Source organism: Anomalospiza imberbis, chromosome 1 (assembly GCF_031753505.1).
Source record: "Anomalospiza imberbis isolate Cuckoo-Finch-1a 21T00152 chromosome 1, ASM3175350v1, whole genome shotgun sequence".
In the NCBI taxonomy this organism is placed as follows: domain Eukaryota; kingdom Metazoa; phylum Chordata; class Aves; order Passeriformes; family Viduidae; genus Anomalospiza; species Anomalospiza imberbis.
Window position 1 is genome coordinate 31,970,202 of NC_089681.1, and position 17,413 is coordinate 31,987,614.

Below are 17,413 nucleotides of genomic sequence, written 5' to 3' on the forward strand. Positions count from 1 at the left end.
AAAAAAGGAATTTTAAGGCAGCCAAATGGAATTTTAAAATTGATCCAGGAAAGATTTTTTTTATTTGCCCTTAGCTAGGGAAGCTGCTTAATAGCGTTTAAAATGCTGATCATACCTCACCAAAATGCAGTTGCCATCAGAGGCTAAAAGTTAAATCAGCCATCCAGACTTGGATTTCTTCTACATCTCACAAGACAGTGTCAACAATCACTTCCATTTTAATTTTTTTTTCCTCTTTTGTGACATGCTTTATTTTTAAGCCTTAGCTAAATGTGTTTTTTTATTCACTAAAGCATTCTAAATTACATTAAAGAAAGCCATTATTCCAGGTGGCATAACCAACTTCAGATGCAGCTGAAACAGGGCAGCCAGGCTACATATGTGTTTTTGAATTAAGGAATTCTTAAATAACTTATCTGTGCATCATTAGGAGTAAGACATTTCTTATGTTGCTGCACACTGACCCAACCTATGTTGGGTCATATGTTCCCTCCACTGACCTGGAGCTGCACTATTCCATGCCCTTTTGCTGGATCACTGCATCCATCAGAAGAGTACTGCAGACACCTGGAGTGATAACCTCTTAAAATACCATTAGGAAAACCTTCTCTACCAGGAGGGTGGTCAGACACTGAAACAGGCTTTTCTAGAGGGGTGACTGATGCCTCAGGCTTGTCAGTGTTCTAGAGGTATTTAGACAATGCCCTTAGTAACAGGCTTTAACTTTTGCTCAGCTCTGAATTAGTCAGTGACTTGGACAAGATGATTGTTCTAAGTCCCTTTTGACTGAAATGTCCTGTTCTATTCTACTGATACCTAAGTCAAGCAGAAGTGTTCTCTCAGAGCCCTATTGCTCTTTAAGTACCTTGCCTTATATCCTTTAATTTCTCTGACAATAATTTGTAATTTCCAGACCCGTTCAGTCCCAGTTCAGTCTACCAAACATTACTAAAACAATAACCATAACTCTGCTCCAGTGAGTTCATCAACACATTTTGCACATGGCATTGCACAGCCCTCCATTCAGTTGGCCTGAATTCAAGCCAGCGGCGTAGCACTTATGAGGTTTTTTTTTTCCCTGTTACCAGTATAACAGCCAGGAAATTAAGAACAAAACAGAGGAAGTACTAATGATATTAATTATAGTTCATTCCCCCTCCTTTCATATCTCCCCAATGAAGAAATAATAAACCCTGTCTTTCCAAAACTTACTGATATAGTTATTTGCACTTCCATAATGACTCACTGAATCATTTATTTTAAGAGATTGATAATTGATGTTTTATTTCTTCACCTACAGTTACCATCCTGAGGAATTCTTTTATACTGGATGTCCTATCCTGAAAAAGCCTAACATAAGGAAGGAAGATCCTGTATTAATTGATCCTCTGATTGATCACTTGGCTTTTCAAAGTTTTATTAAGTTCATCAGAATAGCAAAGAAATCTTATTGTGAGAGCATACATATTGTTGCCAACAGCGAGACATTAGAAAACCATCAAAAAATCAGAAGATAAACCAAATGGTTTTCACTGGCTTATTTGATGAACAGTATATATCAACCTGCAGTACCAACACTAAAGTATACATTTTCCTTTTTTTGGTACAGTTCCTTTAAATACAAAAGTCTTATGCTCTGGATTTGTGTTAGGGCATAATCTGCAGCAAGAAACTTATTCATCATTTATTATTTCCTTCTCTCTTTGAATTTAGATTTGGCTTTTTCAGCAAGAATCCATGTATGGTAGGCAACAAACTTATGGCCAAAGTGCTGTGTAGAGTTTTGATTACTCGGGAGACTTACACTCCATTCCTAGTTTTGACAAAGGCTTTCTCTGCATCTTTAGGTTTGTCAAAGATTTAGCAGAGCTTTTAGCCTGTTAGTACTTTACTCACAGCTGAGCGCTAAATTCAGAAAAGTTATTCAGATGAAACATGTGCTTTGGGTCATTATTTCCTTTTGGGTTAGCTCCCCATCACAAAAATGGGCTATTGGTATGAGCTTTAGTTTTGTGCTTATAGATTGGGAACTTTTCAGATCAGGAATTCTTTCCTTTTTTTGTAGAAATGTTGAGTAGTTCAGTAAAAAGAGGCCTCTAATCTTGGAAGGTTTGCATATAGACTGCAGTGTCTTGGTTGAGCAAGTAACTTTGATTTTGTCACCATTACCCTACAAACAGTTGTTAAACATTACAGTGAAAATGGATCATCCTTCCACTAACAGTTCATACATGTAAACAAAATTAGAAAGTGAAGTGGGTGATTCACATTTGGAATTTATCTATAAGCACAACATGAATTTTCTCATAAGGATGTAATTACAATATTGTTTCTTACTTGGATTGCTCTTTATATCCCTGTCTAGTTGTTAACTCTCTATGTAGCACTAAAGATAGGTTACATCACATAACGTGTACTTTAGATTATAAAGCAGAAATAAGCATCTGTTTATCTAATAAGAACTTCTAACATACCTTGAAATTTAATCACATCACTCAGCATCAATAGTACTTTAAATATTATATTCTTAAAAGATTATGTTCTGGAGCCTGCATTAGTAGCATTGAAGTCTTTTTTTGCTTTCAGTAGACAAAAAACAATTGTAATATGAAATACTTATTTTTCCTGAATTGTAAGAATAGCAAGATGTTTATAAAATCACTCATGCAATTGCATGTATGCCTTTTCCCTCACTATCCTAGATGTATTCTGCCATCCCTCTCAAGCTTCGGATTTCATTCTGATCTGATGAGGCATGAGGTCTCTTCTTAGCCTTCTTGGGAAACAGTTGCTGCATTTACAGTGTCCTGCAAAATGACATTTTCAGATGCTCCATGAGCCACAGTCCTGCAACAGCCCTATGCTGCCAATACGTGTGCCTCACTAGGCCATGGGGGAAAGCATGTGGCTGTCACCTCTTTAAAAATGCTGTGGCAGAACCAGGGCATCCTTCTCTTCTCATTTAAAGGGCTGGCTGTGCTGTCACATCACTTACTGGAGCCCTTCCAGGAGGAAGGACATATTACATAAGAAATTCACAAGATATTCTAGATTTAGAGCAGCCATGAATGCATCTTCAACCACAGCAAAGCTTCCTTCACCCCACAGCCATCACTGAAATGCTGTTCAAGCTGACCATCAGGCTGTGTTGAGTCTCTGTGCATACTTTGCACACATCAACACAGTCCTTTGGCTTTCAGAGGCTATTCTCCGCAGATGCTGGCTAACTCACACTTCAATGGTGCCATCCAGTTGCTGGCATCACAGCAGGTGTGTGAGCCAAAACCACCCCGTGGCTGACCTTGATCGAGTAAAGGTGGGTGCATCAATTTTGATCCAGTGATAGCACAGCCAGCATGTGACCATAAGAAAACACACAGGTTCATCTTACCTTTACTTGGTTAGATAACATTTCTTGGTTCTGCTTTCCAGACCAGGTTCTCCTCAGGCACTGAGATGTATTGTGCCTAGATATACTCCTTGCTTGAACTGCAAACTGAAGAACCAGAGTGCCGTGTTTATTTCCTGGTCAGATAATCCCACTTTACCCTCAAATTCTATTCTCTTGCTCATTAAGATCAGCCAGCTAAGAAATGTTACAGGAATGGATGTTAGTGACTCTCCTTGCAAATTCCCTTGGCCCTTGTTTCTTTAAACTTGTGCTGTAGATTGCTCTTACAATGAATAACTCCCTTACCTGTGTCTGTAGAGTCATGTCTTTACAAAGGGGACAAGGTAAATCCTGACAGCTCTTAGAGTTTAGAAGGGAGTGGGAGCTGAGTTCTTGCTGCTTGGTTTGGACAGGTGCACAATCTGATTGTATTGGATACAGTGAACAGACGTTTAAAAAGGATTTGGACAATCTCCAAAGTGAACTTCAGCAAAGGGCCAAGAATTTCAGTGTTGGAAAGACTTGCCTGACAATACTGGAGGCAAGGGATATATCTCTAATATCCATATGTGATGTTCTGGGAGTGGGAGGGAGGGCTGCAATGCTGTGTTAAGGCAATGGCTGAACATCTGGTCAGACACCCTCAGATGTTACATAGATGCAGCATTCTCTGGTGAGAGCTCAGTGTCACATAGCCCCAAATATTGCCAATTACCCGGTGAAAGTGTAGTATTGTTAGCCTGTTGAAACTTAACTTCTTTGGCAAACTCCAGACTGTATTTTTTTGTTTTTTAAGTTTTTTACTTTTCACTCCAAGAGTCTCTTGGGGAGACATGGGCAGCTGAGACCATGGCTTCCCTTCTATTTTCAAAAATTCCAGCAGCTTGGAGGTCTCTTGATGAGGGGGATTTTCTCTGGCCACCTTTGGGAGGCTTTTAGTTGATTGCAGGAAAGGATGGAGAGGGATGGCATCTCTGAAGTCATTTCTGATGTCATTTTCTGATATTTTCCCTATGAAAGTGTCTTCAGTTTGTCAAATGCTGTCAGATATTAGTAAAAGTCAAAGCTTTACATATATGAGGCAGTGCAGAGTATGTCACAGTGAATTTTCAGAATTTAGGCAGCGTTGTAAGACTGAAGAGATAGTGTTCCAATTGGATGCTTTAACCACAGCAGTCATAAAGAGCAAGCTAATGTGAATATGGATCTGTCCATAATAACTAATCGTTGCAATTTGACAGCTCCGTGGCTTGGGGTTAAAGATTAGTCAGAGCTCTTTCAGCTATCCTTTTCTCTTTACACCCTTAATTATATCTAATGTGAAAAGAAAGTTTATGCATGTTAAACCCCTCAGCATTTCCTTACGTACCTCAGCAAAGATGGAAGGAAATCCCCAACGCCATGGAGAATTTTTTGAATGGTGATCATACCTGTAACTTTATTTATGGAAACTCTTAATTTGCGTTGTGCTGCCTTTCCCTTTTACCAGGAAGATTATAAAAAGCTGTGAATCAAGCCTCTAGTTCTCTCCCTCTGTGCAGGCTTAACTCCTCAAAACTTCCTCCTCAAATGTCATTTGAGAACAAATCCTGGCTTGTCTATGTCTAGCCTTCTTTCTTAACAGCTCCCTATTTCCACCCCTGGTTTTCAGAGATGCCAAAAATGTTTCCTGCTCAAAAGACCTTGCATGCCGAGTAATTCTTCTTCTCAGCAATGCTTACTTACCAGATGACTCAGTAACTTCCAAAAGCTTCATGCTGCTCTTCCTTCCTCTCATCTTCGCACTGCGTCGATATGCATATGCTTCTGGCATCTGTAAAAACACTGTATCTGCCTAGCACAGTTAGGGCCTCCTCTAAACTCAAAAGCAGAAAAATGTGTGCAGACATTCTTCTCTGTGCGCAGAATTTCTCTATGACTTAAAGCACAGATAAGCCTCACTTAGAGAAGGGTAAAGAAATCAAAGGAAAGTTGTGGTGCTAGCAAGGATAGAAGCGAATAAACAGTTGCAATGTGTTTTTCAGAAGCTATTTTTGAAACTACAGGAAGATTGTTGGCAGTTCTTTGTTCAAAGAGCTCCCCAACTTCTGACTTCTTAGGGAAACTGATCCTGAAATCTGAAATATGACCTGTAGGAAGTAAAGCAGAAAACATTGCCTACAATGCATACAGATTTACAGCATATTTGTTTCTTCAGCAATGTTTGTTCAAGTCTTACCATTAAACAATTAAATCTGAGAACCAAAACTTGGAGCAGAGTATGTCAAGTAGTTTCTGTTTATTTTAGCAGCTGTACAGACATGCACTAGAAGAGTCCTAGTAGTGAATGTGCATATGGGTATTTAGGTAGAATTTGGGGAGAGGATGTTCTTTACACTTGCTGCTCTGTAAGTATTTTCCTGGTGTATGTAAAAGAATTTGTCTTCCTGCCTTCTAAGCAGGAATTGTATTAGTGACTAGAGTGGTTAACCTGGGTGTTCATATGGGAGTGATTGGTTCTGGAAGACAAAGCCAGCATGTGAGAGTTCAAGGCACTTACATGTTTATATAAGACAAGGTGACCTTCACCCAAAGAGGGAAAAAAGCAATTGAAGCCCTTTTTCTTGTAGTTTATAAGAGCAGAAGAGACATTTCATTCTCATGGTTAGCTATCTACATATCAAAGAGGTAGTCTGATCATGAGAAGTTAAATCAGTGAGGATAATCAAACAAAACATCCCTCAAAACTTGCCTCTCAGAAAAGGAATGGTAGGTGATGTAAGGTTAGTCAATCTTCAGCCACTCAGACTTCACTCAGGAGCAATTTACATACCGTGGCCCTTTGAAAAGCTGAAGATGTAGAGTGACTGAGCCAAGTTAGTAAGTAGTTCCAAGAATTACCAAAAAACTCCTGTGCAGTAGCACAGGAGTAAATCTCTGTGGATGTCAATGAACTGTTGGTAACATATACCCCTGCCTGCATTTTAGCAAGGCAGTGCAGTCTGACATCAAAGTGCAATAGTTTTTTACTGTGAACTTTGTTTTGATCTTAATATTTCTGTTACACTATTTTTCAGGCCCTGATTATATCAAACAAAAATTTCAAGAAGGAATGGATGCAAAAGAAAAATCTGAAGAAAAAGGTCAGGAGAAACCACCCACCCCAAAAGAGTCACCTCACTTTTATCGGAAAGGTACTACACCCCCTCGAACCCCAGAAGCAAGCCCAAGAAATAGTCCTCCTCTTTCTTCTGAGACTTCTCCTTCAAAACAACTGAAAAGGCAAAGCTCCACTTCTGGGGCAAGACTCAGTCAAGAAAAAAAGCTTTTAGCCACTGAGAATATAACACCCACAACTAACAAGCCTTTATATTCAAAAGCACCAGTGAAGGAGGAAGCAGCTGGGAAACACCAGCCAAAGTTCTCAGCCCAGCACAATGCCAGCAGCACAGAGAATGGGGAGCTGCATGGTCACTACCATGGCTATTACGTAAAAATGAATCCAACAGTGCTTCCACAGGAGCTCAGGGAAGAAGATGAATATGCCAATCCTTCACCATCAACACTTGCACGGATACCACCCTCTCAGAAGCCAAGTCCTGCTAGATCTGGGGGTAAGCCAGATGCCAAAGAAAACAAGCCTGACATAAAAATTAAGAAACCAGAATTTGCTGCACCAAAGAACCCAGCTAATAACGAGTCACATTCAACAATGGAGAAAGAAGTAGGAAACAGCTCGGTAAGTACTACAAGAAACATTTTTAGTTTCACTGCCGCTGTGCCTCCGAGTGCTGAGCTTTGCAATCTAAGAACTGTCAAATCTTCATCTGGGTACAGTCTGCTAGCTAAAACCACTTCACCTGGAGTGAGGAAGAAATATTCCAGTCTGGAATGAGCAAAGGAGTTTTAAAACTGCCCTTTCAGATCAGTGTGAATCTTAATTTCATTATTATTTAAAAATAATAAAATTATCAATAGCTGTGCAGAAAAGGAGTGATGACAAGTAGCATTTCTCTTTCAAATTAGAAGAAAATGCCAGGGTATGAAATTCAGAATCTCTGATGATGTTTCTGTGATTTTTTGGGCCAAGAGATACTCAGGAAAGCATTATTTTTGCATACTAAAGTTAACCTTTAGTGAATGAAGAGTTCTAGATAATAGTCATAATGTTTCTCTTTTATAAGTATTGTTTCTTTGAGTAATTTTTGGTGGTACTCTACAAAACAGTGTGTCATTATTGATGGGATAAACAGAATGACCCATTTAAAGAGATCCAGATAGCCTAGTACTGACTGCATGCAAAACACTTGAATAATTGGCATCAGACTTCATTAATAATAAATGTAGAAATAAAGAGGGGGAGTAATTTCCAACCAACATGAATTGTAAGTGGTCTTGTCAAACAAGTTTGACATCTTCAGGTGTGGCAGAAGAATCATCATTTCAGTCAAGAAGGTAACTTGATTTGCTTTTACATGGTCACGTATTCTGACAAAGAAACCAGAGTAATGCAAAGGCTAAATGTCACATTAAAAGAATTTTTTTAAACTGACTGATGGATCTCACAATAATTAGAAAACCATTACTTATTTGATATTATTCTGGTGAGGTCATTCTTAGATTAATTCTGTTACTCTAATCACATTCTTGTTAATGACATACAAGAGGGCATGAGAATATTGTCCATGAAGTTTATAGAAGACACAGAGACCAGGAGAGAGTGGTCTATTATGAAGGCAAATACAAGCTCATGCAAATCAACTGCTAAGAAGGCTGAAAGTATAATTATCCATGGCAGCACAGCAAAATATAATATTGTATATGAAAGACAATTTATAGAGCCTGGCAATGCAGGATCAGAACTGGAAAAGGTTGGTGGATCAGGGGCAAAATGGGCAACTCAACATGAGTTCCCAGTCTGCTGCTGTTGTTCAGAGATCTTAATATAATCCTTAGATTTATCAACAGAAAAGATTAAGCAAGAGTACATGGGAGTCTGTTCTATCTGCTTTTGGCACAGGTGCAACCACTTCTGGGATAAAATAGTGTCTGTAAATCGGGGATTTAAAATGAGAAAAAAACATTGAGGGGAAGTTACACAAAGAGCTGCAAGAATGATTAAAACATATCTTAAAATGAAAGATTCAAGGTACAAAAACCCCTGACGTACTAAATCACTTTCTATAAGTGTGTTTTATAAAACAGTTTCCCAGGTTAACAAGCAAATGTGTCAGAAGATCCAACAGCTAGGAGGATTAAGATAAAAGTCTTGTTTTAAGTTGATTTTAATGATCATGATTAAATGTGCCATCAGTTTTCAGATGCCAGATTTTTGGAGCCATCACTGAGTAGTTTGATAATGAGCATTTTGCCAAGATGATACTGTCTGGGTCTGCTGAAAGCTTTCGTTCTGTTTTGTGCGGATCAAAGTAGATGTTCACAGAAGTTTTGTAATCTGCAAATCTGTATTACAGCTGATATCAGCCCCTTAACCTTTCAAATCTCACAGATATTACTCCTATGTAGGGTAACACAAAGCTGACAGGCTTGTAAATATTGAGTGAGCGTGTACAAATTTTAGGCTGAATTGGAACTGGTTTTTAGCTCTGGTGAAAATAAGTCACTAGAAATAGTCCTTATTTTTCCTTAATTCCAAATAATTTTTTGGAGCTGAGGGAGGCATCATCTTCACAAGAAAGCTACCTGAACAGCAATTTATTGACCTTCTAGAATAATCAGGATAAGTACCATGAATCTACAGCCTGTTATCACAAAAGGTGTAAAAATGATAAGATATTGTGCATTAGCTACTGATTGTTCACTGATTTCTTTCCCAGTGATATCTGGGAACTCTACTCTAAGTCCCTCTACTTCATTTGGAGCATCCTAATTGCATTATTCTTACTACCAGCATTCCAATATGGAAGGAAGGTAGATTTTAGGAATTCATTTTTATTGTAACAGTATCTTAAGATGTATGTAGATGTATGTGGGTGTTTTTCTATATGTGTTTGTAAATTTGCCCTTATACACTACATTTTCTACATGCTTATTTCTTCAGAATGCTGGCAGTAAAAATGCTGAACTGATTAAAGCAAAAAAGAGTAGCCTCCTGGCCTAGCAGTCTGAGGGAGAAACAGAACAGAATGACTATTAATTCTGCTGGAGACTTTTAATTTTCAGTATCACCTTTCAGCTTCAGAAAAGCAGTAGTGCTCCTGGACTGAGCTCAACAGTGTGTTGGAATTAAGCAGTGACTAAGTTAAGAGAGCACAGTTACTGAGGAGAACATGGAATCATAGAATAGTTTGGGTTGGAAGGGACCTTAATAGATCATCTAATTTCAACTCTCCTGCCATGGGCAGGGACACCTTCCACTAGACCAGGTTGCTCAGAGCCCCATCCAGCCTGGTCTTGAACATTTTCAGGGAAGAGGCATCCACAGCTCCTCTGGGCAACCTGTGCCAGTGCCTCACCACTGTCACAGTAAAGAATTTTTTGTAATATTTAATCTAATTTAATCTTCTCTAGTTAAAATCCATTCTCCCTTTTCCTAATTAATGTACGTCTCCTTATCCCAGATGCTTCTGAATTTTAAGAGGCATCAGAATTCTGGAGTTGCATTTGGAAATTATTTTATTTCAGTAAGAAGCTGCAATTGCTTTTTAGTCATTCTGACAAATGATTTTGGTATGCTTTGAAAGTAAGTCTGCCTTAGATCCTCCATAGAAGTTCTAAAATATATTTGTTAAGAAATATAAAGAGAAAAGAATTATCACTCTCTTAAAAAGAGAATGATAAAACTTGATTTTGGAATGCAAAAAAAAAAAAAATTAATCTATTAACATTTATCGAGCACTTTTGTTAGATTATCTGAAAGTGCTGTATAAAACTGTGCTGTGCTTTTTCCAGGTTTCCAGTGATAACTTAGAGCACAGATACAGAAGGGAAGATTTTCAATTCTTCCTTCTATATGTCTAAATCGGAGCCATTTCTCATACCTGAATGAAACATCAGTTTTAATTTGGATTAAGAACTTCAAATGACTTCATCTGCAGCAAAGCTTGTAGCAGCTTGTTTTAGTTATCAAATTAATGTTTCATATTTTCTGTGAATGTTACATCTTTAATAATGTCTTTGTGTATCATCTGTGCAATAAGTTAGTTATAGGAAAATCTTGATTCTTAGATATCCCCATTTCTGGAATTATACTTGAAAAATACCAGCACTTACTTCTTACGCCACACATATATGTGTGTTTCTCTGTTTCTCTGTTTACTTGCTCCCTAATGTTCAAAAATCAAAGTTTGAAATTATTCCAGAACTCACAAGAGTCCCAGTTTTATCAAGGTAAAATCCTGCATAAAGCACAGTGACAAAGTCACCTGTCATTTCTGAGAGATAAATCAGCCCTCTTTCAGTGAGAATGAGGCTCCTTCGCATTGCCTTACATTTACCACAGTGTGAAGTGTTCACAGAGACCCTTGACCACAAACCAGTACTGTTGTTTCTAACCGGTCATTGGCAGCCTCCAGCCTCAGTTTCATCTTGCATGCTGCTGTCCTACCTTGAATATGAGCTGATTGGAGATTCTCGTGGATTCGAATGAAAAATAGGATTGAATTTCACAAAACACTACTGTAGTGTACCGTCATGAATACACTGTTTATTTTGCCTGGTATGTGTCCATGTGCTGCCGTAGGAAAAATAACAAGCCTGAGCTCAAGTGTTTTACTAAAGTGTAATTTTTTTTTTCATTTGACACGTAAAGATTTTTAAACACACAGTGTTTAGCCTGGTTTTTACCTGAATATTACCCAATGATTCTACTCCCATTTTTTTGTTCAATTCTCATCTTTTTGTTCACCTAATATCCATTTAGTAAGGGCTGTAAATACCATGATGTTTGAAAAATAGATCAGTATTTGCCTGATCCTAAAAAAAACCTCTGAGCAAGAACTTTAGGCTAAATTTAATGGACATTCCTAATGCAATGGTATTACAAGCCTAGTCTTTTGTTTCCTGGCACTACATTTTAGGAAAAAAATTTTCTTTATCCTATGGTTGTGTTTTGAACTACAGAAATGTCTAACTTACAAGAAGCTGAAATTCAAGCAGGACTGTAAGTTTTCTACTACAGCTTCTGTAGTGCACCTGTTCTAGTCACTCTAGGACTGTTCAAACTAATTTTGGCTTTTGCTATTTTAAGTCCTTGCGGGACACTAAAGTCTTACTTGTGGTATTTGTTTTAAAGCATTAAATGCTTATTTCATAGGTGTCTACAAAACAGGTGGTAGTTCATTGCATAATAACTTCATAAATGTTCATATGTGCTTCATAAATGTTGTTTGATCATTTTTTAGTGTATCAGGAAATCCTACTTTGGGCTGAAGGGTATAGTTATCAGAAGGTGAAACACAATGCACATAGCAGGCCAAAGAATATGAGCTTTACTTCTTTGTATAAAGAGATATCGTTATGCTATTTCAATATCATAAAGAGATAACACATTTTTCTATGATCTTCATGTGAACTCAGCAGCCCAGTTCTTAAGGTGTCACTTGCTTCTGTTTTGTAGATGAGACTTGTTGATTCAGAGCATAGCCCCTGGGTTTTTTAGCCTAATTTATCTAATTTTACTGTGGTGAGATTATTATACCTAACCTGACTGACAGATGCATCAAAAGAGAAATCACCTTCTCCTCCAACAAGCTTAATTGGAGCCTGAGACTGTGCACTAATGATACCAAGAGACTGCCATTAGAGCTGCAGTCCCAATTTGGCAATCAGCAAAAATCTGTCTTGCAGCTACCAGGATGCTGTTCCACGATGTATTTCAGGTAATTAACAAGTTCTTGGCTCCTGTGAAGACAATGTAGGTTCCAATTTTTTAAAGTTGCAATAAATAAATGTTATTTTCATAGATGTTATTTTCAAATATACAAAGTCCTAGATGGCCAAATCCCAGAAAAATTTAATGGTACTTGGCAATGATCTTCACAGTTCCTTGCAATTCCTGGTGCAATGTAACTAAAATCTTCAGGTGGGATTCCAGCCTCTAAAGGAACCATTGACCTGATTTGAATCACATGGTCAATCCCTATTAGAATCATAGAATTATGGAGCCATAGAGTGTTTGGGTTGGAAGGGATGATTCAAGACCATCTGGTTCCATCCCCTGTGCCATGGGCAGAGACACCTTCCACTAGACCAGGTTGCTCGAAACCCCATCCAACACTTCTAGTCATGGGGCAACCACAGCTTCTTTGGGCAACCTGTTCCAGTGCCTAACACCAGAAAGAAAGATGTTGAACCCACATCTCAGTGGAAGAGAATAGTGTAATCAAATCACACTTCCGTAGAGAGCAAGGCTGCTCACAGTGCTGTGGTAACCATATCTGGAGCTGTGCTTTCTTTTTATGCCTGTTCTCTGCCCCCGAGTGTCTCGTATGCTTTGGCACATGGTGAGTCACTTCCACTAAGGAGGAAGGAATATGGTTCCACTTCTGTTCTGTGACCTGATGGTTGAAACATACCACTGGTAAGTGGGAGCTTGTTATGCAAAATCACTTTGACTAAGGTGTCATTAAACCTGGTCTTTAGTTTCCTAGTGAATATTTTAGACATTCCACCATTAAGCAAAATGTGGGTGCTACTGCCAATACCGTTACCCCTATGGCATAATTTAATTGGCATTCTGATAATCTCAATCACTGTTTGAACTTGAAAACGTACTTCTCAGCATGTGAACAGACCCCTCTGAGGTGGTGCAAAGGGAGCTTGATGGCTGTTATGGGTAGAGGTGCTGACAAGGTTTAGAGCTTTAAGCAGTACCTGACATAACGTATTTTGTGGCTTGCTCAACATCTGGCCTGCCATCTGAACTACTGTGTAAAGGTGTGTTCTGACAGAAGGTGTTCAGTGAGACTGTTTCAGGAGTCCATGTGATAATAATACTGACACAAGTACTTTTCCACAGCTTCCCAGATAGCAAGTTCTTACACCTGAGTCTTCCAGAAATTATATAGCCAAGACAGTTTTCTGCACAGATTTTCTAGTGGGCTTCATGATCTGTGATTTAGGAAAGTATTGTCTAAATGAGGTTTCTCTATTTCTGCTTACAGTGCAACTGTAAAATAAAAAGAGTATTAAAATCTTTGTAAAATGATGTTGTAATAAACCAGATATGTTAAAGGTGGAAGAGAACTGAGAATTTTCATCACTTTCAAGTTGATCATTAAAAAGCATTATTTTAAAAAATAGAAAAATATCCAAAATTGCTAAAAATAATTAAAAACTGTTCTCTGGCTTCACGGAAATACTAAAATTGTGTAATGATTTACATTTTCTAACCAATTTTAGCTCTAGCTAGGAATGGAAGGAGTTTTTTTTACTTTTCACTTCTTGAGTACATAGGTCTTTAAAATAAGTGTCTGAGTAAACCAAAACAAGTTCAATTTTGCAGCTGTGAAATGCATTTTAATCTGTAATTGAAACAGGTTTGTTATTCTTTTGGTAAGTAAATTTTCTTTTCTATTTGGGTTATCAAAAAAGTGTATTCTGTTCATAAAGCATCTTTATTATGTCTGTTTTGAAATGGGTTGGAACTGGAAAAGGAACCCACTGCAAGGATGAAGAGCAGCACCCTGGCTTCCCTGAAGTAGTTCACATTCTTTATTTTGCTTTATTTTAAGCTGACATTGTTTTTGTGTTGATGGCTTTGTTTTCATTTGTTGATGCAGTTGTGTTTGTCAGGTAGCTTAATCTCAGTGTGATTAGGAACAGAGAAGTAATGTACTCTCACCTGTGTTTATCCAGCTCATTTTCACACAGATTATATTTATCTCACCTGAATATCAAAGGTAGTGACTGTGTATCAGCAGCAGGGTCTGTTTCCTTCAGAGCAAGGTCAAAACCTGTAGAAATTGTGAATTTGGGTCTTGTTCATTGCTGTGCCTATGTGGAAGGTTGCATTAATTCTACTATCTTTATTTTCTTTTCAGGGCCCTAATTCAGTCATGATTGCCCTGGTAATGCTGTTGAATATTGGTTTAGCCATTCTTTTTGTCCATTTTCTAACTTGATTGGAATTAAGAAAGGTAAGAAAAAGTCTCACTTTCATATAAAATCTCCATATCCACCCTACCTTAAATAATAAAGATTTAATTTCTTCATATACTTTTAATGTTCCCCACTTTAATTTTAGCTATGCCTGAATGTGATTCAACATAGTTATTTAATATTGTAACTGTTTTGACCCTTCAGTGAAGTCATGACAACTAGTGGTGTTAGCCCACAGTTCTCTGCAGTTGTGTCATCAGCCTTTTAAATGGCACCTGTCATACTCAGACACAGGGAAGGAGGCTTGGAATTAGGATGGGACGCAAGAGAGATGAAACTTGGAAAATTCAGCCAGGGGCCCAGATCAGTTTCTCTGCTGGTGGCTCGTGGCTTTGGGGTCCTCTGAAAGCTGAAGCAAGCAGCCATGTTGGAAAACAAACAAAATAATCTGCTGAAGCAGCCCCGCCAGTGAAGCGCGTTGGCTTGTCCATCTGTTCCAGCAGAGTGTGACTAAACTGGAAATGTACGGAGCTGCACTTTTTGTTGATGGAAGTTAACAGCTGCCTTACTATTTTACCGTCTGATGTTTTTAGTGGGGAGATGGGAAAACGACTGCCAGAGGAATGTGGTCAGAGGATTCTGTTGCTGTGGAAGTGATTCCAGCGTTCACTCCTATCTCATTAGAAGAAATAGTTAGCAACATCAGTCACCAGTCTTATTCCATTACCTGCTGCTTTTAACATCTCCTGCAGTGTTCTGGGAGATCGAATTTCATTTGCCTGTGCATGATTCTATTCATTTGTTGTTTATGAAATTTGATGTATAGCCATAAGTAGTGTTTAGTCCAGCCTGGAGAAAGCTACCAGTTCTGCCTAGCAGCAGAAGCTGAAAATCAAATACATTTTCCTAGTCCAGGGATAAAATTCTTAAATTCATTTTCTTAAACCTGAAGAGTCATTTTGCATGAAGGTTCAGTAAATAATACACCATTACTGCAAAACTTAAAGATACTGCTATCTTCCTTAAAATGCTCAAATACGTATGTCGATACCAAGCAAAATCTTTCATAAAGAAAAAAAAAAGAAGAATCTTAGATCGGTACAAGCACATTCTAAACAGGAAATACAATTCAAAGTAACCCAAGAAAGGTGAGATACAGGGTTTGCATGTTGACTTTTTCTTTCTTTTTTTCTTAATTCTGGTGCTTGGTAATTAGTGATTTGAATTATTATGTTGCAACACTGAGGTATTTTGACAGCAGTTAAAATAAAGTCTTGTCTGGGTGCACACTAATGCCAATGACAGTTAGCTAATGCTCATAATAAATCATAACTTTAAAATGCTAAATTTGTGTTGAATACATTCAGGTAGAGCATTTTAAAATGTTAAGTGATTGTTTATCGATTTGATGCCTTCAGTGTCTTTAAAGTCCATTTATAATTTTACCTCAGCATTAAAAAAGCCTCAAATTTTTCATTTGGAAAGTTTGTCTTAAGTAGTTTCTTAGCCCTTTGTTCAAACAATGTGATCATGTTTCTTTTTATGTGCCATTATACTGTAATTATTGTACCCTATATTAATGAAATGCATGCTTAATTATTGAAGATATGTGGTGTGATCATTTGGCAAGCAAGCATTTTAATTTAAAGCTGCAAAAAGCAAAGGGCTTGTATTACAGTTTATTTTATCTCTATTAGAGAATCTTTCATACAGTATACTTTTGAACCTGTTTGTAAACTTCCTAAGTTTTTGCATGGTTTAATGGGCAACATTCTTACAAAATACATTAGCTATTTTTTTAATGCAGCGTAGTAAAGTACCGTAGGTATGGACTGAATGTTGTGCAGCGAAGCAGCTCCGAGCAGGGCAGTAACACCATGGTGTTTTTTACAGAAGTATGTTGAGAATCCTGTGTTTTGGCCAGTGTGGATAAAGAAGAAAGCAGAAAGAGAGCAAATGAAAATAAAACTTGTATATTTATTTTTAAAGAAAATAAAATGACAGAGTTTAAATTGTGTTTTAAATTTAGGAAAGTAATTTTTAAATAAGAAGAAAATTTTAAAAGTTACAGTGTAAGCCTTGAATTAATGGATGAAATGTTCCATCCCACTGTTAAATCACCCCCTGTCTCCTTACGTGGAGAGGTAATTTTGTAACTGACATATTTAATTCCTATTAAATGTTTATTTAAAATACTTTATGCTCTGGAAATAATGGGTAACAAAGCTTATGAAAAATGTTTATAAATTTAAGTAAGCATGTTAGTACCATTTATAAATATGTATGATTTATAAGCTTTTTTAAAACAAAGCTCAGACAAATTGTTGGTATTTTTCTAAAACGTGCACAGTTGTATTTTACATGAAAGGCTATTTATAATTGGTTGTTATACTGTACACTACATTTTGGACAGCACAATGAAGCCTGCCAATGTACTTAAAAATGTCATTTTGTCTATTTAAAGTTTCTTGCTGTCAAAGAATGAACTCTTTATCTATGAGTTTCTCTATTTATAATCCTTGACCCAAAATGTACAATGTACAGTTTTCACAACTGTATTTGCTCTAATAAAAATAAGTTGGTTATTAATAGAGTTTCAGACTAATTTTTCCTGTTTATGAATTACTTTGTTCACTCTTTGGAAGCATTTTTTTCTAACTAATCAAATAAACAGGAGTGAAGCAGGAAAATGGGTGAAATTCTAGTCCCTTTGATATAATTGTGAGTTACTGTTTTCAACAAAAGTGATTCTGGGAAACAATTAAAAATAAATTAAACCAAAAAAAAGTCAAGCTTCCCTTTGTGTCTTCTTTTATCTTCCAATACAGGATTTTGTGTCTTTATAAGTGTATTATCTTAAATACACTCCCACTGCAATGTGGTTTGATCAATTTTGTTTAAGTTGGTGAGTGACTGGTCCACTAACCGCTGCTCTTGTAGGGGAATTATTTTTTTGGGGCCTCACTGCTCCTCGGGATCTTC

The 17,413-nt window shown here is 37.4% G+C and overlaps 1 protein-coding gene across 5 annotated transcripts in view; it reads left to right on the forward strand.

The window, feature by feature from the left end:
* JPH1 (junctophilin 1) overlaps nucleotides 1-17,020 on the forward strand; it is an 82,486-nt gene extending 65,466 nt beyond the window's left edge. Inside the window, exons 4-6 of one of the 5 annotated variants that reach the window (XM_068186499.1) lie at nucleotides 6,448-7,109; nucleotides 14,374-14,469; nucleotides 14,577-17,020. In XM_068186499.1, the coding sequence (XP_068042600.1) occupies nucleotides 6,448-7,109; nucleotides 14,374-14,454 (743 nt within the window). In that variant the 3' untranslated portion in view covers nucleotides 14,455-14,469; nucleotides 14,577-17,020. Of the gene's footprint in view, nucleotides 1-6,447; nucleotides 7,110-14,373; nucleotides 14,470-14,576 lie in introns of those variants that run through there. The other 4 variants (XM_068186491.1, XM_068186507.1, XM_068186516.1 and 1 more) reach the window with 4 other exon arrangements.
* Nucleotides 17,021-17,413: the final 393 nt, after the last annotated feature.